The 25,000-nt window shown below is 46.0% G+C and overlaps 1 protein-coding gene across 1 annotated transcript in view; it reads right to left on the bottom strand.

The window, feature by feature from the left end:
* The window catches only part of rell1 (RELT like 1), a 51,787-nt gene that overhangs the window by 9,600 nt on the left and 17,187 nt on the right, over window positions 1–25,000 (bottom strand). Inside the window, 2 exon segments of the mRNA XM_056300580.1 lie at window positions 5,280–5,331; window positions 14,322–14,393. Of these exon segments, the coding sequence (XP_056156555.1) occupies window positions 5,280–5,331; window positions 14,322–14,393 (124 nt within the window).

Here is a 25,000-nt window from a genome sequence, read left to right as displayed (position 1 = left end):
ATCGCTTCTCCGGGGGGGGGGGGGGGGGACCACCACCGCAAGTGAAACAAGGAGACCGAGAAACGTGGACTGACAGCATGTATCTGATAAGACATGGATACAGAGACCGTCGCTGACATGTGTTTGATAAAACATAATTAACTCGAGCTTATCGACATCGGTTACAGCGATAAAGGAGAGGACTGAAATAAAAGGAGGAAGAGAGGACTAAGAAGGGTGTCCAGGTAGCATAGCGGTCTATTCCGTTGCCTACCAAGTCAAGTCAAATTTATTTTTGTACAGCCCAATATCACAAATTAGAAATTTGCCTCAGTGGGCTTTACAGCAACACAACATCCTGTCCACCAACACAGGGATCGCCGGTTCAAATCCCCACGTAACCTCTGTTTTGGATCAGGCGTCCCTACAGACACAATTGGCCGTGTCTGCGGGTGGGAAGCCGGATGTGGGTGTGTGTCCTGGTCGCTGCACTAGCGCCTCCTCTGGTCAGTCAGGGCGCCTGTTCGGGGGGGGGGCTGGGGGGAACAGCGTGATCCTCCCATACGCTACGTCCCCCTGGTGAAACTCCTCACTGTCAGGTGAAAAGAAGCGGCTGGCGACTCCACGTGCATCGGAGGAGACGTGGTAGTCTGCAGCCCCCGTCGGGTTGGCGGAGGGGGTGGAGCAGCGACCGGGCCGGCTCGGAGAGCAGGGTGACTGGCCGGGTACAAGTCGGGAGAAAAAGAGGAGGACGGGAAAAAAAGAAAGGAGTCAGAAGAGTGCTCCAGGGAGGGTGAGGCAGAGGCGAGCGGTGTGTCTGTGCATGTGATGTGTCGTCCTGTGAGTGCGTGGGACTAATCCCAATAAATTCTGCTGTCTGAGATCCGTGACTTATCGTAGTGCCTTCGGGCAGCAGACAGGCTCTGCAGCCACCCACGGGCCCTTCAGTCATACAGACAACCCACGACCAAGAGAACAGCCGGAGCCCAAAGCACTGCAATCCCACAGGAACACCGAGCCCCCGTGGGGTTGGGGGGGGGGCAGGAGCCCACAGGGCAACAACCCCACACACCCCAAGGAGCACGAGCCAGTCCCCATAGGTACAAGCCGAGCCCTGCACCCCACAGACCGACGCACCGCCGTGACCGCCCACCCAGCAGGCGGGTAGGATGGGCCCCATGCCCAACCACACCTGACATACGGGCGAGGCCACCAGATAGATGCTCCCCTCCTCCCCTGGCTGCACGCACCAAGCACCCACCCTCGTAGCCAGCCCACATCACCTGACGGCAGCCAGCACCCACAGACAGCCGGACATACGGTCCCCCCACCACCCCCTTTACCCACGGCGCCCCTCCACACCGCGGCCCGCACGCACCACAACAAGCTGCCACCCAGGGGCCCCGGGAAGCACCTGGCAGCCAGTCAGAAGTTCAATACTGAGACCTGTGAGACTCCATAAATTAACAAACGCCTCGGCAACTGACCCCCCTGTTCGGTCTGTTTGAATGAATCACTTGAAAAGATTTCATTGACTGACCTCTCACGAAGAAGTCATCAGATACCGGAATGTTCCATCTGCTACGGCCTACCCACCCCACCTGAAGACCAGCACTTACATCGTACATCTCTAAATGGTGAAAATAACAACCGCCTCACAGCCCCTTCCCTCGGGTGGAGAAGCATGTTCTGACCTATCTCTGCAAATACACACACACGGCGAGGAATCGAACACCGGATCAGTAGGCAATTACTTGTAGGGCAGTTACACGAAGAGTGTGAGTTCAATACCGACAAACTGATGAACACTTTAAACCACATTTTACCACTTTAACAAGAACCATCCATACAGCTCAGCTACACTCATCACATCCTGTGTGTGTGTGTGTGTGTGTGTGTGTGTGTGTTGACTAACATTTCTGAAATTATTTGTCTCCATTAGTGGGGATGTGGCGCCATGGAAACAGACCTGGAAGACTGACCTAGTGCAAAACCAATGGTATCTTGAAGGCAAACCATGTGGGTGCAAACGTGTGTGTGTGTGTGTGTGTGTGTGTGTGTGTGTATAACATTTTATTAACTATGCACATACGAGTTATGTTCTTTACTGTGAACACAGGAATATGTTCTGTATGTGTTTAAGTGTACATGTAAAGGTCAAAAGAAAAAAAACGAGATGGCGAAAACGTGCGAGCCACAGAAGGCAGAAAAGACCCGAGAGAGAAAGAGGAGAGGGAGAGGAGAGAGAGAGAGAGAGAGAGAGAGAGAGAGAGAGAGAGAGAGAGAGAGAGAGAGAGAGAGAGAGAGAGAGAGAGAGAGAGAGAGAAGAGAGAGAAGAGAGAGAGAGAGAGAGAGAGAGAGAGGGAGAGAGAGAGAGAGAGAGAGAGAGAGAGAGAGGGAGAGAGAGAGAGAGGGAGAGAGAGAGGGAGAGAGAGGAGAGAGAGAGAGAGAGAGAGAGAGAGAGAAGAGAGAGGGAGAGGGAGAGAGAGAGAGAGGAGAGAGAGAGAGAGAGAGGAGAGAGAGAGAGAGAGAGAGAGAGAGAGAGAGAAGAGAGAGAGAGAGAGAGAGAGAGAGAGAGAGAGAGAGAGAAGAGAGAAGAGAGAGAGAGAGAGAAGGAGAGGAGAGAGGGAGAGAGAGAGAGAGAGAGAGAGAGAGAGAGAGAGAGAGAGAGAGAGAGAGAGAGAGAGAGAGAGAGAGAGAGAGAGAGAGAGAGAGAGAGACAGGAAGTGAACAGATCGTCAGAGAGAAAGAAGAAAGGTAATGAAATGAGAGGGAGACCCCTCACTGCATCAAATCTAATCTAGGAGATGAAACAGGCTGGAATGCTTCGTTCACATCTCGAAGTGCCGGCTGCTCGCTCCCCACTGCTCAGGAATCAGCCCTGGGCCGCCCGGGTAGCGTGGCGGTCTATTCTGCTGCCTACCAACATGGGGCTCAACGGTTCGAATCCCCGTGTTACCTCCGGCTCGGTCAGGTGTCCCTACAGACACAATTGGCCGTGTCTGCTGGTGGGAAGCCGGATGTAAGTATGTGTCCCGGTCGCTGCACTAGCGCCTCCTCTGGTTGGTCGGGGGCGCCTGTTCGGGGGGAGAGGGGGAACTGAGGGGAATAGCGTGGTCCTCCCACGCGCTACATCCTCACTGTCAGGTGAAAGAAGCGGCTGGCGACTCACATGTATCGGAGGAGGGCGTGCGGTAGTCTGCAGCCCTCCCCGGATCGGCAGAGGGGGTGGAGCAGAAACCGAGACGGCTCGGAAGAGTGGGGTAGTTGGCCAGTACAACTGGGGAGGAAAAGGGGGGGGGGGGAGAATCAGCCCTGCAGCTACAGCATTGGGTGGTGATTGGTAGAAGAAAGGCTAAATGTCTGAAAAGAGAAAGGGAAGAAAACCAACAATAGCACCCGCGGAGAGTGAGAGAAAGAGGCAGACAGCAACCTGGCCACATGTCAATCCTCCCTGACTACCATGACTCCCTCATCTCCCCCTTCTCCTTCTTTTCTCTCTCTCCCCCCTCTCCTTTGCTACCCTCTCTGCATCTGGTCTCTCTATCCCAGGCTGTTTGTCTCTCTGTCCACCCCTCCCACTCCCCCCCCCACCAACACATACACGCATCCCATAAATTATTCCCCACTCCCTGCTCCTCTCTCCTGCACCATCTCTAAGTGTTCCACTGGCAGACGGCCCAAAACTGGTCGAGAGAGGCACAAGTACATTGAGAGGGTTTGCAAGGGAGAGGGCGGGGGGGGGCGGAGGGGGGCAACCAAAGACTCCAAATGAAAGAAGAATGGGGAAGGGAGCGTACCCAGCATGGAGGAGTGTGATGTAAGGGTGTGATTTTGGAGAGGGAGAGAGAGAGAGAGAGAGAGAGAGGAGAGAGAGAGAGAGAGAGAGAGAGAGAGAGAGAGAGAGAGAGAGAGAGAGAGAGAGAGAGAGAGAGAGGAGAGAGAGAGAGAGAGAGAGAGAGAGAGAGAGAGAGCGATGCAGAGCAACTTGGAGGGAATGGTGAGAGATGAGTTCTGCCTCGCAGATTCTCTTCACTTATTTTCTCCAGGTTGTCCAGTCTGACCGAGGCAGAATAACCCAATGCTTCACATGCATTCCCAATACTGATCCCATTATTCATCCATACCGAACCACTTTATCCTAAACATATACAAACACTCCCTCTATCCATCTCTCTGTCCTTCTTGGTCTCTGCCTCTGTCGCTCTCCTTTCCGTCCGTCTCTCTGTTTCTCAATATGTGAATACGTGGATAAGGGTAAAGGGAACACGGGAAGAATGACAGGAAAATACATGGGTGCCTCAACCATTTACCGGCCTGTCCCTGCCATAGACAACCAAACAGAGCTCTCTCCCTCTCTCTCGTATCGATGTTTTCTTTTTCTCCTTTTTTTCTTTTTCTTTTTTTTTTTGGTATGGTCCCCGGCGGCTTGGCCTCAATCAGACCTTGCCAATCTGGAAAGCATCAGAAGAGATGTGTGACCTGATTGCCTGCCTGTTCAGTCCCGGCTCTACTTACTCTCAGGTCAATCACCCCGGCATCACTGGTGAGCCCACAAGGAGGCGCGTAGTGCCATCTAGTGGTCCTGACGGCCAATGCAGCCAGTCATAAACGATCCCTCCGATCTCTGTCTGAGTAGTGAAGGGCACGTGCTCTCAAAAGAAGACGTTAGCATCTTAAAAAAGGTGGTATAGTTTTAATTACAGATATCAGACGGAGTGAAGAGTGGGGAAAAAAAGCCCTGATGCATGCTCATTGGCACATCACAGAAGAGCTACGTCGCCAGGGCCAGAACCCCACAGTCTACACCCGTCTACAGGCCAGTGGCCACTCTTTCAAGGATGAGGATGAGGATGTGCACATCCTTGATAGGGAGGAACGCTGGTTTGAACGGGGAGTCAAAGAGGCCATCTATGTGAAGAGGGAACGACCATACCCTGACCATCTTACAATGATGATGATGATGACGGAGTACATTTATATAGCGCTTTATCTAGACACCCAAAGTGATGCTGTGATTGCAGCTATTCCCCAATCCTCTGTGAATAGTACACATGGCCATTGTACCTCTAGTTATGGTCACGGCATTTGCATATGAAACCGATCGCTGGTTTCAGTTGTGATGCGACTGTGCGGGTTTCGGTCGCTATGCAACAGCATTGTTTTTAAGGGTGGGGGTACCCGCAGTCAGCTGAGACTGACAAAGTCAGATGAGTGACGAAACGTGTCTCCCACTAAACGTAGTGTCCAGATGAACTGATTCAATCAATGTTCTGGTTGTACAAAAAAAAGACACTCACCCTTCTGAGTCGATGCTGTTGTCACGGACCATGGCTTTAAGGCATCGTGTTGCTGGTTGTGAGAGAGAGAGAGAGAGAGAGAGAGAGAGAGGAGAGAGAGAGAGAGAGAGAGAGAGAGAGAGAGAGAGAGAGAGAGAGAGAGAGAGAGAGAGAGAGAGAGGGAGAGAGACGGAAGGGAAAAGAAAGAGGAGAATAAAAGTAGTGCAGGAATTAGCGGAGAAAACTCTCCAGCGACTTCAAAGCAGAGCGCTTATTGAAAGATGGGTACACCAGATAAGTACGTAACACAATTAAAAACGGCACACCGCACGCAATATCTCACCAACACACAACCCAACCTCAAGGCAATGTCCCCGGGCAGAGCACAATAAATAAATAAATAAACAAAATCCTTTACCGGTGCCAACAAACCATAACAAGAAAAAACTAAGCAATAACAAAGCACCATGGGAGCTCATGTGTAGCTTCAGTGTAGCACGATGATTGTTACTGGCTTAATAAGAGAAAGGGGGGGCCTTCTTTAGGTTTTCACGCCCTATGATGTGAGAGATCGGTTATCGCTATGTTACACTGAACACAAACAAGACTAGGTCAAAATCTAGTCTAGGGCTGGACCACGTACGGTCAATGTTCGAAACTACAGCCAGTTTGTGAGCGGCAGAGCCAATGGTAGTGTCTATAATGTGAATTCATGGATATTAAAATGTTAATCTGCAATTTTCCATAGTGGTCCCCGTAATATTTGTTGTTCAAGTAATTACAACGATTCTAATTATCTGGTAACCACCCCTCCTCTTTCATCTGCTTCTATCTGCAGATATCTTTCGTTTTCAATTTCAATTTCCCCTCGGGGGATGAATAAAGTAGTCTGATTCTGATTTGTTTGACTCTGTATTGAGCGATTTGTCAGAGTGGTAGTTATTTGCGGTGCACTTCCTCATGCCTCTCGGTGCACGGAGAGCTGTTTTCTCTCCTGCTCTGCTCTGTGCTGGACTGTTACAGTGCATCCGTCACCAGTGTGGAAAGCGCAGCAGAATATTCCGTTCGTAGTGTTTCTGTAATATCCACGAGTAACAATATATTTCCTTCGTCAGCGTGCAATGAATATGGAATGAGTTGGAACGCCACACCGATTCATTTTGAAAGAGCAACGGCCAATAGGGAAACTCCCCCTCGCATGTTTTACCAGTAACGTCACTGGTTGGCCGACCAATCGTGTAACTTCAGTGATTGATGTAATTGATCACCTGATCCAGCGGCCCAACCATGTTATTTGTTCACCCAGTCCCTGGGTGATGAGTGACTGGGTGATCCCACTAATCAACCAGTAGAGTCTTTGCTGAGGAACTTGATTAGGAGACACAGGCGTGTAACTGCTTGGTTGGAACAAAGACCTGCACCCACACCGGCCCTTTCTGGATAAGATTGCCCACTCCTGCGACACATCCATCCATCTATCCATTATCTAAACTGCTTATCCCAATTGGGGTTGCGGGATGCTGGAGCCTATCCCAGCAGTCATCGGGCAGCAGGCAAGGAGACACCATGGACAGACAGCCAGTCCAGCACAGGGCCCACACATTCACACCTAGGGACAATTTAGTGAGGCCGATTCACCTGACCTACATGTCTTTGGACTGGAGCACCCGGAGGAAACCCACACAGACACGGGGAGAACATGCAAACTCCACACAGAGGACGACCCGGGACGACCCTCAAGGTTGGACAACCCCGGGGTTCGAACTCAGGACCTTCTTGCTGTGAGGCAACCGTGCTAACCACTACACCACCGTACTGCCCCACTCTGCTCCAGCTGGTGGTATGCAAGAGCCTTGCTGAAAGGCCTAACAACTGCACTCCAACTGACTCAAGTCCTTAACTTAAAAACCAAAAAAATTGTCATTTAATTACATTTTATTACAGGCAACAGTTATATACAACATCACATTACAATGATGTAAAAAAAAATTTGTTGTTTATCATTTAAATATTTTAGAAATAAAATTTGCCTGTGCTTAGCCATGTGACATGACGTCATGTCCGACAGAGCATGAACTAGTAATGCAGGCCTTGACCTTGACACAGTTGGATTCGGACTCTTATTAGTATTGTTATTATAATTGTAATTATTATTATTACTATTATTGTTGGTAGTAGTAGTAGTAGCAGCAGCAGCAGTAGTAGTCAGGGGTGGATTTACATAGGCGAGGTGGCTCTTTCAAGAAGTGGTACTTGGGAAATTTGGTTTGGTACATAGTCTGAAAAGTTTGTGAACCCCTTCTCTAACATGATCACTGAGACATTCGCAGCTGTAGGGCTGGCCATGCTGGCTGGGTCCAGCCCAAAAAAAAAAAAAAGAAAAAAAAAGGAAAACATCTACAACACACCAGACGAAACAGATCCAACGCTGAGCCAGCCCCTCAGATGAAGATTTACATGATTTGCTTCTGAGAGCCATATTTCCCCCAGGGCTGCGCCTTTACCCCGCACACACCCAACCCACCCCCCAGTTTGACTGTACACAGATGAAACAACGTGGCCCGAGTACAGATTTGAGATGAGGGATTTCGGTTGACGCCTCAGGAGAATGGCAGCAAAGCAGAGGCAAAGAAATGTGACTTGGTTCATCATCAACCCCATTCGATGTGAATCTCCTTGTCCCTTTGACGCAAACCACGATCCTGACCATCGTTCTGTCACCCCCTTTTCATCCTCAGCCAGAGTGTTTCCCATTAAGCATCTCTACACAACTTTCTATTTTAAATATTACGTTATCAATATACAATTATTATTCCAAGTAGCCGCTGCTAGCTAATGAATATTAGATGTAATTATGGCTAGTCTCAAATAATACTTTATTTCTGTTAATAAGTAAATGAGTAGTTTTAGAAAGAGTTTACGACTCTATAGCGCCCTTTCCATGAAGAGAGGTGATATCTAAAAAGTCAAATCGCATGCTGAATGATGGCGTGTTCACAACTTAAACATTACTACACCACACAGCTGGTCTTGATGCATGCTCAATAATCCAGGTAAGAACATCAGAGAAGGTTCAATCAGTTCATCTGGATACGTTTAAACATTGTATCCAAATGAACTGATTCAACCTTCTTTGAACATGACCAGGTTGGTTCTTTGTTCATTTATGTGTCTACTTATTTACTTTATGTATAACTTGTCTACCTGTTGATCTAGCTGACTGTTTGTTTGTTCGATGTATATTTTTCATCCTCCAAAGAGGATTATGCTTTTCTCTTGCACCTTGGTTATTGCACAGGGTCGGTCAGCTTTGTGCTAAAAGTAATTTCCGAACGGATGCTTCAACAGGTTTGGATGTATTGGGTGGGGTGGTGGGGGGTGATGTCAAGCCTTGCTGTTGTGGAATAACCTCACTAACCGTTTCAACCTCCTGCCAATGACCCCCATTCACACTAAAGGAAAACAACCACAGCTTAGAGAATAGTAGTCCAGTTATTGTCCGTTGTACTAGATTGTTCTGAAATCCCTCCTGACTAAAAAACTAAATTACAGTGTATAAACAGTGTGGAGGGGGGGGGCACGTCTGGGTGGTGTGGCTGTCTATTCCATTGCCTACCAACAAGGGGATCTCCGGTTCAAATCCCTGTGTTACCTCCAGCTTGGTCGGGCATCCCTACAGACATAATTGGCCATGTCTGCGGGTGGAAGGCCAGATGTGGGTATGTGTCCTGGTCGCTGCACTCGCACCTCCTCTGGTTGGTCGGGCCGCCGGTTCAGGGGGCAAGGGGAACTGGGGGGAATAGCGTGATCCTCCCACGTGCTACGTCTCCCTGGCGAAACTCCTCACTGTCAGGTGAAAAAAAGCAGCTGGCGACTCCACGTGTATCAAAGGAGACTTGTGGTAGTCTTCATCCCTCCCCGGATCGGCAGAGGGGATGGAGCAGTGACCAGAACAGCTCGTAAAATACGGTAATTGGTCGGATACAATTAGGGAGAAATGGGGGGGGGGAGAATTAAAAAAAATAAAATAACAATAAAAATCGTGTCGGGGGGTTATTATGAGAGAGGAGTACAGAGGAGCTCTTAAGCTAACAGATCCCTTTAAAGAAAGAGATGGAGATGGCAGATGGCACCTCTGCTGGTTGAACATCCAAACGCCACATCAGCTCCTTTTATGTTGAGCTATTCTACCATTAAAGCGGCACCAGGTAACGGTGTTTGCCTCAACATATCATCATTAAATTCATTTCGGTGCCAAAGCGTGACGGCTATGAGAGCATGACCAGTTTCCTAGAAGTCTTGTTTCCACCATGCGTCATTTATCTGACACCTACCAAGAAATATAGAGTCACAGTTGTGTTTTATGACACATGAAGTACACAGATCCAAGCTCACCTTGTTTGTGACGTAGCACCTCTTCTTCTAACACAGTATTTTGAGCTACGGCTTGTAAATAAACACAGGTGTCGCCACCACGGTATGAAGAAGAAAGAAAAAAAGTGTCTCGGTTGTCTTTGCGACAGTTGACGTAAAAGACGTTGCCGAAATCCAAGAAGTTCCTGGCGATGCTTTAACTAATATTCTTATTTGACATTTTAAACCTCCTGGGGATTGTAGTCCTAATTTATGTGGTGAAATGAAGTTTCAGGAGTATCCAGGGAACCTGAAAGTTAAATGTTGGTCCAAAGTGATGAATCATGTTTTCGTTTGTTTGTTTTACGCAGTACTCTTACTGTTAGCACAAGGTTTCTCTTTTTCTTTTGTTTGTCTTTTTCATTGTTCTTTTTTTCTGTTTTAAGCAGTACTCTTACTGTTAGCACAAGGCGTCTTTCAGTGGTACTGCATCTAGATCAAATCCAAATGTTGTCATACTGCCATACACCATTTTATTGCATAAATTAACGGCAACAAGGATCCATGACCTACAATGTCTCACAATACGAGATCTGTAATATCTGAGGGAGTATTATTTGAAAACTAGTTTTGGTTTGATATTACACTTGACATTACCAGACAGTTCAATGTGATGACCCGCCGTTAGATTTTTAAACATGGTGTCTTGGCATATATGTAAGCAGATATCATGATGTATATCGATACTGTGTAAAACTCCCTATGAGTACCATGGTCATAATATTTTCCATATCGCCAAACGTTACACTATGTCAACACACCGGGGACTCGGCTCATCTCAACAAGACAGACAGGAAGATAACTTCCCTCACAGGATGTGGATGGTCGGTACCGGTGGGAGGATGCCGTCAGTTTCATCATCTTTTAGTGTCTTTTGTGTAAAGCTGCGAGTGAAATTTTGCTCATGCAGTGAAATGGTCACCCCCACCTTTGACTGGCAGCTCTCTCTCTCAACTCTGACAGCAGTGGGGTCCAGATATAAAACACTGTTTATTCCACGTCAATGAATTCCAGCATCAGGACCCGAGCTTGACAGATTAATACGTGTCAGGATGCCCGTGAATAAAATACGGTGAGAGAGGAGCAGATGTGGAAATTGACGGCACTAGTCCCTGTTTCCGACTACGTTTGAAGAGCAACGTGACCATCACGAGTACTTCCTAGGCAATTACAGAAAGGTGACTCAGTTCATCTGGACACGTTTATTTAAAGAAACGTTTCGTCACTCATCTAAGTGACCTCTTCAGTCTCAACTGACTGCAGGTATCCCCACCCTTATAAACAATACAGTGGCATAACGACCGAAACCAGCGATTGGTTTCATATGACCTAGAATTTCATATGGAGGAAGTGGAAAAGAGGGCTCTGATGTCCTATCCAGGGACACCACCTAGCCATTGGTTCAGATTTGTGGACAACACCTGGGATAAAGTTAAATCAGAGGAACTACCGCGTTTCACCGACCACATTAACTCTGTGGACAACCACATCAAGTTCACCAGGGAGGATGTGATAAAGACAGGTTAGCCTTCTTAGACTGTGAAACTGCAGCTGGTGATGGGGGACATTTGATTGTTAATGTTTACCGCAAACCGACACATTTGGATCAGTACTTGAGGTTTGACTCTCATCATCCACTGGAGCACAAACTAGGAGTCATTAGGATGCTGTACCACCGAGCTGACAACGTCCCCACCGACACAACGGCCGGGGAAGGGGAGAAATCCCACATTAAACACGCCCTGGTTAAGTCCGTTTATCTTAACTGGGCGTTTGTCAAAGCCAAGCCAGGAAAACGCCCAAACAGTGCACCAGCCGACTGAAGAGAGGAGAAGGACAACAGCTGCCTAAGTGTAAACCAGTGGTGATTCTGTATGTGGTGGGAATGTCGGAAAAGCTCAGACGTGTATTTTCCAAACACCACGTCTCAGTTGCTTTCAAATCCCAAAACATACTGCGACAGAAGTTGGTCCATCCCAAGGATCAGTTCCCCCGGCACAAACAGAGCAATATAGTGTACGCTGTTAAGTGCCAGGAGGATTGCTGCACATGTACATCGGGGAAACCAAGCAGATGTTGACCAAGAGGATGGCACAACACAGGAGAGCTAACCCGCTAGGCCAGGACTCCACAGTCTACACCATCTACAGGCCAGGCCACCCTTTCAAGGATGAGGATGTGCACATCCTCATCTCTCACTATCTTACAATGCTGTGATTGCAAACATTCCCCAGTCCTCTGTGAGCAGCACACATGGTCATTGTAACTCTAGTTAATGCTCATGGTAATTTGCATATGAAACCGATCGTTGGTTTCGGTCATTATGCCACTGGATTGTTTATAAGGGTGGGGATACCTGCAGTCAGTTGAGACTGAAGAGGTCACGTAGATGAGTGATGAACGTTTCTCTCTCAATAAATGTTGTGTCCAGATGAACCGATTCACCTTTGTGCAATTTCCTCACCTGAATTATTGAGCGTGCATAAAGACGTTTCTCGGCAATTATTTTCCTGAAGCTGTGCACTTCTTCACTGAGCAGAATATTTCAGTAAACCTATCCACGTCTGGACCAGCCTGTACCTGTGGTCAGGTGTTGATCTGAGTGGAAGCTGTGCTGCTGTGGGAAGCTCATTAACATGGAGGTAAATAAGCCAGACGTACGGGGGGGAGCGTCGGTTTGCATGCTGATCATGTTGGCTTTCGTTTGAGGCTCGATGCCCGGCATCGATCCCGATGCTGACCACACCGACCCTCTCAAAGAAAGACGTTCACTTTGGGACTGATGGAGTAGAGTGTTTTATGAAGTGAGGCCGTCATCCATTTCAAAGGGATTCGTTTTAGTGGTTTTCAAACACAGAAGGTCTTTGGCACAACATGATGGGTAGTTATCAAAACTAGATGTGTCCCATGCAAAGCTGTGTGTTTCTTCAAAAGTTGCTGGTGACTATGGGCGATAATAAGGTCCATATGCTGCCGCGATCTCTGCATGATTAAAAATTCATCATACCCAATTTCTGTTAAGAATCCTTTATCTCTATTTTCGCTTTCAGCTATCAAATTCACAGAGAAAACAATGCATTTTGCATCTGCAAATCCATGTTGTGTTTGGGTCAAAATGCCATCCATCCATTATCTGAACCACTTATCCTGCTCTCAGGGTCGCAGGTATGCTGGAGCCTATTCCAACAGTCATTGGGGGGCAGGCGGGGAGACACCCTGGACAGGCCGCCAGGCCATCACAGGGCTGACGCCGACACACACACACACCCATTCATACCTAGGGACAATTTAGTACGGCCGATCCACCTGACTTACATGTCTTTGGACTGTGGGAGGAAACCGGAGCCCCCGGACGAAACCCACGCAGAAACCGGGAGAACATGCAAACTCCACACAGAGGACGACCCGGGACGACTCACCAAGTTTGGACTACCCCGGGGCTTGAACCCAGAACCTTCATACGATGAGGCGACCGCTCTAACCACTGCGCCACCATGTGCAGTTATTTACCATGGGTCAAAATGACCCATGGTAAATAACTATTAACCATGAATATTGTTAATATTATTAGTAATTGAGATCAGAATCAGAAATACTTTATTCATCCCCGAGGGGAAATTGGGTAATTGAGATGAAGATAAGGTATATTGGCTATTTTTAAATAAATTCAAAAATTGTACTGCTATTAAATACAAAGATGGCCTGGGTCAATGTGACTGTGGAACAACACATCTATCGCAAATTAGTGAAAAGAACATGAGGGCAAAAAAAAGAAGGATTACTTTTTTTTAACAAGACAATAGGATTACTTTGATTACTTTAGCTCTCATACTTCTCCTGTGTCAGACTGATAAGTTTACTTTATTAATCCCCTTGGGGAAATTCATTTACTGCAAATTAACCCATCCTAGCTGTGATCTGCCCTCATGCTGCACCTGGGGACCAACTCCAGTTCTTTTCCCATTGCCTTGCTCAGGGGCACAAACAGGAGTATTAACCCTAACATGCATGTTTCTTTTGATGGTGGGGGAAACCGGAGCACCCGGAGAAAACCCACCGCAGACACGGGGAGAACATGCAAACTCCACACAGAGGACGACCTGGGATGACCCCCAAGGTTGGATGACCCCCAAGGTTGGATGACCCCGGGGGTTCGAACCCAGGACCTTCTTGCTGGGCCACCGTGCCGCCATAATGATATAACAGTACAGTTGGCGGTGTGAACCAATCATCAGGAATTCTCCGTACACTTCCTCTGTGGTGGTAACTGGAAATAATGTCCTTGTGCTGAACTTGCCCTTACAATCCCCCCCCCCACACACACACAACCACCACCCCACCCATCTCACTCACACTCACACACACACACACACACACACACACTCCACCCAACAAGTAAGAGCGTCAGCAGCCCACAAGAGGGCCCACAGTGACAATATATAACCACGAGGTCTGGGCTCATTGAAAGGCAACGCCATCTGCGTTGACTCAGCCGTCAGCAAAAAACAGTGATTCGGGTTAGTACTGAGGCCCGACCCTCTCCCTCCCACAAAAAAGGACCCCCCCCCCCTTTTAACAGTGGCAAAACGCTGTTTATTTAAGTTATGCATATCGACAGTCAGTGTACCATATAGCTTCTCATGTACATACCTTCGTTTTTCATGATGTAGCGGACAATCTGTCCCACGGTGTCATTGTTTTCACTGAAGGTGTCATTCAGTTCTGCAACACAAAAAGACAAACACGCATTACACAGACACCACGAAAGGCCTGAAGCAGGTCAGAAATTTGAAACTCATGAAATTCAGACTTGATACAGACACGACAGAAAGCGCTAGACTAACAACAAAGAGACAGTCGTAAATAAAAGAGAATGGAAAAATGGGAATTAAAGGGGAAACAATCACAATTGTCATACAATGGTTGGTTTGTCGATAGGCTGCACTGTATAAGAGAATGGGAAAAACAACACTACATTATACAGCTGTATAGTGGATTGTCAACCAGTGACATCACAATTTCAGCAACTTTTCAGAAAAACACAGAAGATTGCTCAGTATTATGGCTGCTAACGGAGTGTTATCCCTAAAAAAAAAATATATATATACACTACCGTTCAAAAGTTTGGGATCACCCAAACAATTTTGTGTTTTCCATGAAAAGTCACACTTATTCACCACCATATGTTGTGAAATGAATAGAAAATAGAGTCAAGACATTGACAAGGTTAGAAATAATGATTTGTATTTGAAATAAGATTTTTTTTACATCAAACTTTGCTTTCGTCAAAGAATCCTCCATTTGCAGCAATTACAGCATTGCAGACCTTTGGCATTCTAGCTGTTAATTTGTTGAGGTAATCTGGAGAAATTGCACCCCACGCTTCCAGAAGCAGCTCCCACAAGTTGGATTGGTTGGATGGGCACTTCTTTGAGCAGATTGAGTTTCTGGAGCATCACATTTGTGGGGTCAATTAAACGCTCAAAATGGCCAGAAAAAGAGAACTTTCATCTGAAACTCGACAGTCTATTCTTGTTCTTAGAAATGAAGGCTATTCCATGCGAGAAATTGCTAAGAAATTGAAGATTTCCTACACCGGTGTGTACTACTCCCTTCAGAGGACAGCACAAACAGGCTCTAACCAGAGTAGAAAAAGAAGTGGGAGGCCGCGTTGCACAACTGAGCAAGAAGATAAGTACATTAGAGTCTCTAGTTTGAGAAACAGACGCCTCACAGGTCCCCAACTGGCATCTTCATTAAATAGTACCTGTTAGAGCCTGTTTGTGCTGTCCTCTGAAGGGAGTAGTACACACCGGTGTAGGAAATCTTCAATTTCTTAGCAATTTCTCGCATGGAATAGCCTTCATTTCTAAGAACAAGAATAGACTGTCGAGTTTCAGATGAAAGTTCTCTTTTTCTGGCCATTTTGAGCGTTTAATTGACCCCACAAATGTGATGCTCCAGAAACTCAATCTGCTCAAAGAAGTGCCCATCCAACCAATCCAACTTGTGGGAGCTGCTTCTGGAAGCGTGGGGTGCAATTTCTCCAGATTACCTCAACAAATTAACAGCTAGAATGCCAAAGGTCTGCAATGCTGTAATTGCTGCAAATGGAGGATTCTTTGACGAAAGCAAAGTTTGATGTAAAAAAAATCTTATTTCAAATACAAATCATTATTTCTAACCTTGTCAATGTCTTGACTCTATTTTCTATTCATTTCACAACATATGGTGGTGAATAAGTGTGACTTTTCATGGAAAACACGAAATTGTTTGGGTGATCCCAAACTTTTGAACGGTAGTGTATATATATATATGTGTGTGTGTGTGTGTGTGTGTGTGTGTATATAGGAATCACATTAGCAGCTGATGAGTGCGCGACGCACGAAACAAGCTTGTACTGTTATGTATTAAAAGTTTTTTCCTACATCTATATATATATATATATATATATATATATATGTATATATATACATATACACTCACCGGCCACTTTATTAGGCACACCTGTCCAACTGCTCGTTAACGCAAATTTCTAATCCGCCAATCACATGGCAGCAACTCAATGCATTTAGGCATGTAGACATGGTCAAGACGATCTGCTGCAGTTCAAACCGAGCATTTGAGACCGAGAAATTGGGTAGGGGTAATTCTGAAGGAACAATATGTCAAGAGCATGCTGGAGGTGAAGAGAGTGTCGGACAGAGTGATGAGTATGAAGCTGGAAAGCGAATGTGCACTGATGAATGTTAGCGGCGCATATGCCACGCAAGTGGGGTGTGAGATGGAAGAGAAAGAAGAATTCTGGAGTGAGTTGGATGACGTGGTGGAGAGTGTAGCCAAGGGGGAGAAAGTGGTGATTGGAGCAGACTTCAATGGGCATGTTGGTGAAGGGAACAAAGGTGATGAGGAGGTGATGGGTAGGTATGGTATCAAGGAGAGAAATGTGGAAGGACAGATGGTGGTGGATTTTGCGAAAAGGATGGAAATGGCTGTGGTGAATACACATTTCAAGAAGAGGGAGGAACACAGGGTGACGTACAAGAGTGGAGGAAAGTGCACACAGGTGGACTATAGCTTATGTAGGAGGCATAATCTGAAAGGGATTGGAGACTGCAAGGTGGTGACAGGGGAGAACGTAGCTAGGCAGCATCGGATGGTGATATGTAGGATGAATTTGGAGACCAAGAAGAAGAAGAGAGTGAAGGCAGAATCAAGGATCAAATGGTGGAAGTTGAAGAAGGAAGACTTGTGTGGAGTTTGGGGAGGAGTTAAGACAGGCGCTGGGTGGCAGTGAAGAGTTGCTGGATAGCTGGGCAACCACTGCAGAACTAGTGAGGGAGACCGCTAGGAAGGTACTTGGTGTGTCATCAAGACAGAGGAAGGAAGAAAAGGAGACTTGGTGGTGGAAAGAGGAAGTACAGCAAAGTATACAGAGGAAGAGGTTGACAAAGGAGAAGTGGGATAGGCAGAGAGATGAAGAAAGTAGACAGGAGTACAAGGAGATGCAGTGTAAAGCAAAGAGGTATGGGGAGTTGTATGAGAGGTTAGACACTAAGGAAGGAGAAAAGGACTTGTACTGATTGGTTAGACAGAGGGACCAAGCTGGGAAGGATGTGGGCGATCAAGGATAGAGATGGAAATGTGCTGACAATTGGGGAGAGTGTGTTGAGAAGGTGGACGGGGTACTTTGAGGGGCTGATGAATGAAGAAAATGAGAGAGACAGACTGTTGGATGATGTGGGGATAGTGAATCAGGAAGTGTGATGGATTAGCAAGGAGGAAGTGAGGGCAGCTATGAAGAGGATGAAGAGTGGAAAGGCAGTTGGTCCTGATGACATACCTGTGGAGGCATGGAGGTGTTTAGGAGAGATGGCAGTGGCGTTTCTAACTAGATTGTTTAACACAATCTTGGAAAGTGAGAGGATGCCTGAGGAGTGGAGAAGAAGTATACTGGTACCCGCTTTTCAAGAACAAGGGCGATGTGCAGAACTGTAGCAACTACAGAGGTATAAAGTTGATCAGCCACAGCATGAAGACATGGGAAAGAGTAATAGAAGCTAGGTTAAGAGGAGAGGTGACGATTAGTGAGCAGCAGTATGGTTTCATGCCAGGAAAGAGCACCACAGATGTCATGTTTGCTTTGAGAATGTTGATGGAGAAGTATAGAGAAGGCCAGAAGGAGTTACATTGTGTCTTTGTAGATTTAGAGAAAGCATATGACAGAGTGCCGAGAGAGGAGGTGTGGTATTGTATGAGGAAGTCGGGAGTTGCAGAGAAGTATGTAGGAGTGGTGCAGGATATGTATGAGGGAAGTGTGACAGTGGTGAGGTGTGCAGTTGGAATGACAGATGGGTTCAAGGTGGAGGTGGGGTTACATCAAGGATCGGCTCTGAGCCCTTTCTTGTTTGCAATGGTGATGGACAGGTTGACAGACGAGATCAAACAGGAGCCTCCGTGGACTATGATGTTTTGCAGATGACATTGTGATCTGTAGCGAGAGTAGGGTGCAGGTTGAGGAGAGCCTGGAGAGGTGGAGGTATGCACTGGAGAGAAGAGGAATGAAAGTCAGTAGGAGCAGGACGGAATACCTATGAGTGAATGAGAGGGAAGACAGTGGAATGATGAGGATGCAAGGAGTAGAGGTGATGAAGGCATATGAGTTTAAATACTTGGGGTCAACTGTCCAAAGTGAGTCCAGGAGAGAGGTGAAGAAGAGAGTGCAGGCAGGGTGGAGTGGGTGGAGAAGAGTATCAGGAGTGATTTGCGACAGAAGGGTACCAGCAAGAGTTAAAGGGAAGGTTTACAAAATGGTTGAGAGACCAGCTATGTTATATGGTCTGGAGACAGTGGCACTGACGAAAAGACAGGAGGCGGAGCTGGAGGTGGCAGAGTTGAAGATGTTACGATTTTCATTGGGAGTGACGAAGATGTGGTGAGGGAGGACATGCAGGTGGTTGGTGGGACAGAGGAAGATGCAGAGGACAGGAAAAGATGGAAACGGATGATCCGCTGTGGCGACCCCTAACGGGAACAGCCAAAAGTAGTAGTAGTTGTAGATATTTATTATAATATTTTATATGTTTTATACTTTATATATAACACACACACACACACACACATGCATACACACATACAATTTGCAATATGACCTGTATGTATGTAACTGTTTTCCTTAAGTTGAAAACAAGTCTACAAAAATAAGACACACAAGGTAAAAAGAAAAAAATACATTACTCTGTCCTCTATATGCTGAAAATGTGTTAAGAAGCCATATAAAAGATGTCATCAATACTGCCAGCCCGAGGTTCTCAGGTAAAATAGTTCCAAGCCTAAAGGCCTTAATGAGAGCAACTTTTTTGGTTTCAGTATGACATGAGTCATATTGAAATAAAATATCACAACATATAATGAGATCTTTTTTCCAGTTGTTGGATATTATCACACTTGTTACTTACCAATGATGACAGCAAACATGCTTACACGCATAAACCACCCCCTTACCATTTTCCTGTCAGCCTTGTGTGATCAAGTGTGTGTGTGTGTGTGATGCAATGCTCTGCATTGTATAGAGTGAAGACGGACCGCCACCACCACAGCCATCCCCCCACACCCCTACAGAAAATGTAAGTGAACCACTTCCTCGTACTTCCTGTGAATTGTTTCCTGAGTTTTGGGTCAGTTCTGGTAAACATAACGCTGATATCAACCCTTTCATAGAATCACCTGGTACATCCGTACTGATTTTTCTTAACAGCCTCCAACTGTTGTTCCAGCAGTTAAAAACAAACCAAAGACGCAGAGAAAGGGAGAAACAGGAAAAGAGACGGGTGGATACCTGGTCAGGGTGAACGCAGACAAGATTGCATCAACTGACTCCACGATAACGAGGAAATGCAGAACTATGTGGCTTCCGTTTCTATTCTTTTGTGTTGGTAGAGTGATAGAGAATGGGTTGGGCCCATTGAGAGCAGAGACAAAGTCACAGAAAGAGAAAGACAGAAGGAGAGAAAGAGAGCACTCCAACCAGGAAGGTGGACAAACCCTGATGAGGTTTCGCCAATGACGGTGCAAAGCATGGGAAAGCAAGGGGAGACATAAGAACGAGGAACTCTAAGATATAATACAAACTCAAAAGGAACTCAAGAAATAATACAACCTAAACCCAGAAGAAGTCCAAAATAGTCCAAGTTACTGTCAACGGTTATACACATCAGGAATCAGAGACAATTTATTGTCATTTCAATCGTGTACTTGCATACACAAAAGAAACGAAATTTCATTTCTCCCAGCCCACCGCAGTGCAACCACAAAAGATAAAAACACATCCAAAATGTCACAAAACGACACCACCAAAACATACAAAAACAGACAGAACAAAGCAGAAATACACAAACAGTTAACAACGCAGTCCATTCAGTGTAACACAGTCTAAAAATTCCTCTGTCCAAGACAGCGAACAACAGCCAGGATGACAGTCGGAACTGCTGGTCAGCATAGGCTAGCAGTTAGCTTAGCCTGTCCCGCTTCCGCGTCCCTTCAGACCGCCCTTGGCGTTTCCTCTCGGGTGCAGCTCCGGGCAAGGCCGCAGTCCCTGGGTCCACCAGACGCTGCAGACCGGGCTCCCTCAGCCGATCCAACGCAAGCTCTCTCAGCCATTAAACTAAAAAAATCGACGATCAAAATAAAAACTTCACACGATGACACAAACTTAGACGCAGATGTAGACAAAGACACTGCATAGTTGGTAGTGGTTGAGGCCGCTGCAAACGTGAGTTCATGCCGCCATCTTCTCACACCAGAAGTGGTGTGGGACGATATGGGAAGACATATATATATATATATACTATATATATATACTATATATATATATATGTGTGTGTGTGTGTGTGTGTGTGTGTCTGTATGTATGTATGTATGTATGTACAATGTGCAGTGTGCAACATACCAATGTGCATCATATGCAAATAAATGTGGCGATACATGTTCCATACATAAGTACAACAAACTGGAACGTACCAATGTGCAATGCCAATGCCAGGCTGTACGTTCAGAGGACTCCCTGGGAATTGTGGGAATTGGTGTCGTATGCATGGACTCTATGAAGTCCGGGGGACGATTTTTAATTGCACGATAGACTACAACTACCAAGTAGAATAACGATGCCCCGGCGGTTCACCTCACACACAAACAAGCACGCAAAATCTCACTCTGTCTCACACACACACACACACACACACACACACACACACACACACACACACACACACACACGCAAAACTGTATCGCACGAGCGCTACTGCGGTAAATTCATTCATTGCACAGATCGATTTTTCGTAGCCACGTGTATCATATATGTCACACTAGAGCCCGGCAATGCAAGAACATATATATATATATATATACATACATACATACATACATACATACATACATACATACATACATACATACATACATATACACTACCGTTCAAAAGTTTGGGATCACCCAAACAATTTTGTGTTTTCCATGAAAAGTCACACTTATTCACCACCATATGTTGTGAAATGAAATAGAAAATAGAGTCAAGACATTGACAAGGTTAGAAATAATGATTTGTATTTGAAATAAGATTTTTTTTACATCAAACTTTGCTTTCGTCAAAGAATCCTCCATTTGCAGCAATTACAGCATTGCAGACCTTTGGCATTCTAGCTGTTAATTTGTTGAGGTAATCTGGAGAAATTGCACCCCACGCTTCCAGAAGCAGCTCCCACAAGTTGGATTGGTTGGATGGGCACTTCTTTGAGCAGATTGAGTTTCTGGAGCATCACATTTGTGGGGTCAATTAAACGCTCAAAATGGCCAGAAAAAGAGAACTTTCATCTGAAACTCGACAGGTCTATTCTTGTTCTTAGAAATGAAGGCTATTCCATGCGAGAAATTGCTAAGAAATTGAAGATTTCCTACACCGGTGTGTACTACTCCCTTCAGAGGACAGCACAAACAGGCTCTAACCAGAGTAGAAAAAGAAGTGGGAGGCCGCGTTGCACAACTGAGCAAGAAGATAAGTACATTAGAGTCTCTAGTTTGAGAAACAGACGCCTCACAGGTCCCCAACTGGCATCTTCATTAAATAGTACCTGTTAGAGCCTGTTTGTGCTGTCCTCTGAAGGGAGTAGTACACACCGGTGTAGGAAATCTTCAATTTCTTAGCAATTTCTCGCATGGAATAGCCTTCATTTCTAAGAACAAGAATAGACTGTCGAGTTTCAGATGAAAGTTCTCTTTTTCTGGCCATTTTGAGCGTTTAATTGACCCCACAATTGTGATGCTCCAGAAACTCAATCTGCTCAAAGAAGTGCCCATCCAACCAATCCAACTTGTGGGAGCTGCTTCTGGAAGCGTGGGGTGCAATTTCTCCAGATTACCTCAACAAATTAACAGCTAGAATGCCAAAGGTCTGCAATGCTGTAATTGCTGCAAATGGGAGGATTCTTTGACGAAAGCAAAGTTTGATGTAAAAAAAATCTTATTTCAAATACAAATCATTATTTCTAACCTTGTCAATGTCTTGACTCTATTTTCTATTCAATTCACAACATATGGTGGTGAATAAGTGTGACTTTTCATGGAAAACACGACATTGTTTGGGTGATCCCAAACTTTTGAACGGTAGTGTATATATACACATACATACATACATACATACATACATATATATATATATATATATATATATATATATATATATATATAACAGGTTGTACGGATAATGGCATGAAATACACACAGGAAAATAAATGCAAGTACTAGGAAAAATGTACTCATGACATGCAGGGTGTGCAGTGTGGATTGGGTAAATGTTGATGGAATACAGTGTCTATTTGTTCCAGATTCGTCTGTGTCTGTCTTTGGGCCCATTCCAGCGCACAGCGAATGCCAGTACTGCAAACCGGGACAATGTGTGCAGCCAGTTATTGCGCAAGACAGATTTGTTTTTTTAGCACACCCGTACGTCATGTTGATTTGTCAAGAGTAAATCTGCACAGTAGTTTCTCATACAAGCAGAGGCCTCTCCAAAGGCATGCGTACACTTTTGCTCTCTCTCTTTCTCACGGCGTGCCTCCCCTTTTCTCCAGGTCTGTATCTTCCCGCAGGGCGACGGCTCCTAACTGATTGCCGTCCACAGCAAAGATAATAAAGCTGCATACCCTTGGCCCCTGATAGTACATTCCTAGAAACCACCGCTCTAGTATGAGTATATTTCCAGTTTTAGCGTATGTCTAGTCTAGTATATGCATATTTTAGTAACACTATTTTAGGGGGTCCGAAATTACCTAGTAATAAGGTGGTAATTTTCCGCGTAATTTCTTAGAAATAAGGTTGAAATTACCGTGTAATCTCCTAGTAATAAGGTGGTAGTTTTGACAGGTAATTTTACAGCTAACCCTAACCCAAATTACAAGGTCATTTCAACCTTATTTCTAAGAAATTACGTAATAATTACCATCTCATTACTAGGAAATTACCCCCAACCCCTAAAATAAAGTGTAACCCATATTTCTTTTTTCTGTCTTTCCCATCCTCCTTTCTGTTGCAATCTGCCTGCCTTTTCTAATGCCTACGACGCTGGACAGGGCAACCCCACCATGCCGGGGCTCTCAAGTCCACACATGTAAAGAAACAGAGGGGCAGGTGGGGAGGTGTGTGTGTGTCTGGGGGGGGTGGGGGGGTGGGGGGGGGGGTGGGGGGGGCTTTAGCCTCCTCACTCTGCATCACCTCTTTGACGTCGGCTGTCCTAGACCGGGTGCCAATATGGCGTAGTGAGGTGCAGCCAAGCTAATTCCTGTACAGGCAGAATGTGTCCATGAATTTTCCAAACAACGCCGCTCGGAAGAGGGAAACGGAAATGGAAATAGCAGAGTTTGTCTGTCCCCCCGCCCCCCCCCCCCCCCCATTGTGCTTGTTAACGGGAGCGAGGAAGCGCCGCGTTGAATCAGCGGTGTCAAAAGCAAGCGAGCGCAAATCGACGGCTCTTCCACCACCCCGTACAAAAACAGGAGTCGCACCGACCGGACAAGGCGGAATGATTTCTTCACCCGGTGTCGTTTCACTTCCCTCGACACACCTCCACTCACTGACTAAGAACATGAGTAATGCGAGTACAAAACCTCCTCCTGGTTTCTAATGGCCTCCACTCCCTGGGAAGATGAAAGGCCTCCTCTCAATGGAGCAATCAGACCTGAACCTGGGTCACCCAAAAAAAAAAAAAAAAAAAAAAAATTAGAAAAGAAAAATCTATTGTTCTTGGACGAGAAGCGAGTTCCAGACTGGATGAATGACCAACGCTGTTGCATCTCACAAGGACCTTTCACATATGTAGTATAGTGACGTTCTCTAACTGGAGATCATACTACTGGCTACAACAGAAACACTACAACACACACACATGCACGTGCCCATGCATGCACACACACACACACACACACACACACACACACGCACACACACACACATTCACACCTAGGGACAATTTAGCATGGCCTGACCTACATGTCTTTGGACTGTGGGAGGAAACCGAAGCCCCCGGAGGAAACCCACGCAGACACGGGGAGAACATGCAAACTCCACCACAGAGGACGACCCGGGACGACCCCCCCCCCCCCAAGGTTGGACTACCCCGGGGTTCGAACCCAGGACCTTCTTGCTGTGAGGCCACCGTGCTAACCACTGCGCCACCGTGCCGCACGTATTTTGGAGCATTTTGAAAATACAAAATTCTTCCACTCTGAAGTATCTCATTACAAATTAATTTGAATTTTTTCAACCCTGCCAAAATACCAACTACAAGATACTCAAAATAAAAAAAGAATTAAAAAAAAAATCTAAAGGTCACCCTGATGATTTGAACGATAGAAGTTTTAAATAAAGTGCAGACAACAAATTCTCTAGTTTGAACAGTTTTTTTTTTCCATCCCTGAAATACTGATAAACAAAGTCATATCCTGGTATCTTTATCTGATTTCTTTGCTGTGCTAGGGGCCGTTATCTCCGTTCTGAAAAGTTTTATACAAATAAAAGGTTATTTATGACCACTGCCTCCCGGCTGTCTACCTGACACAAACAGGGTCACTACGGACGGGACTGCAGCACACCGCTGATGAGTATCGGGTGGAGGCGGGTGAGAGCTTCTTTACATGTTATCTGCCGACCTTGATTCTCACCATCACGTGCACGTGTACGTGGAAATGGAAGACCTCGTGCGGACAAGTGGACTAATGGGGGGACACCAGGAGAGCCGCGACGTCTTGTCCCGCTTTTTACTTTTCCGCTGACCTAAGGAA

Source organism: Lampris incognitus, chromosome 20 (assembly GCF_029633865.1).
Source record: "Lampris incognitus isolate fLamInc1 chromosome 20, fLamInc1.hap2, whole genome shotgun sequence".
Lineage (NCBI taxonomy): Eukaryota > Metazoa > Chordata > Actinopteri > Lampriformes > Lampridae > Lampris > Lampris incognitus.
Note: the sequence above shows the minus strand (reverse complement) of the source record. Positions and strands in the feature narration are given on the sequence as shown.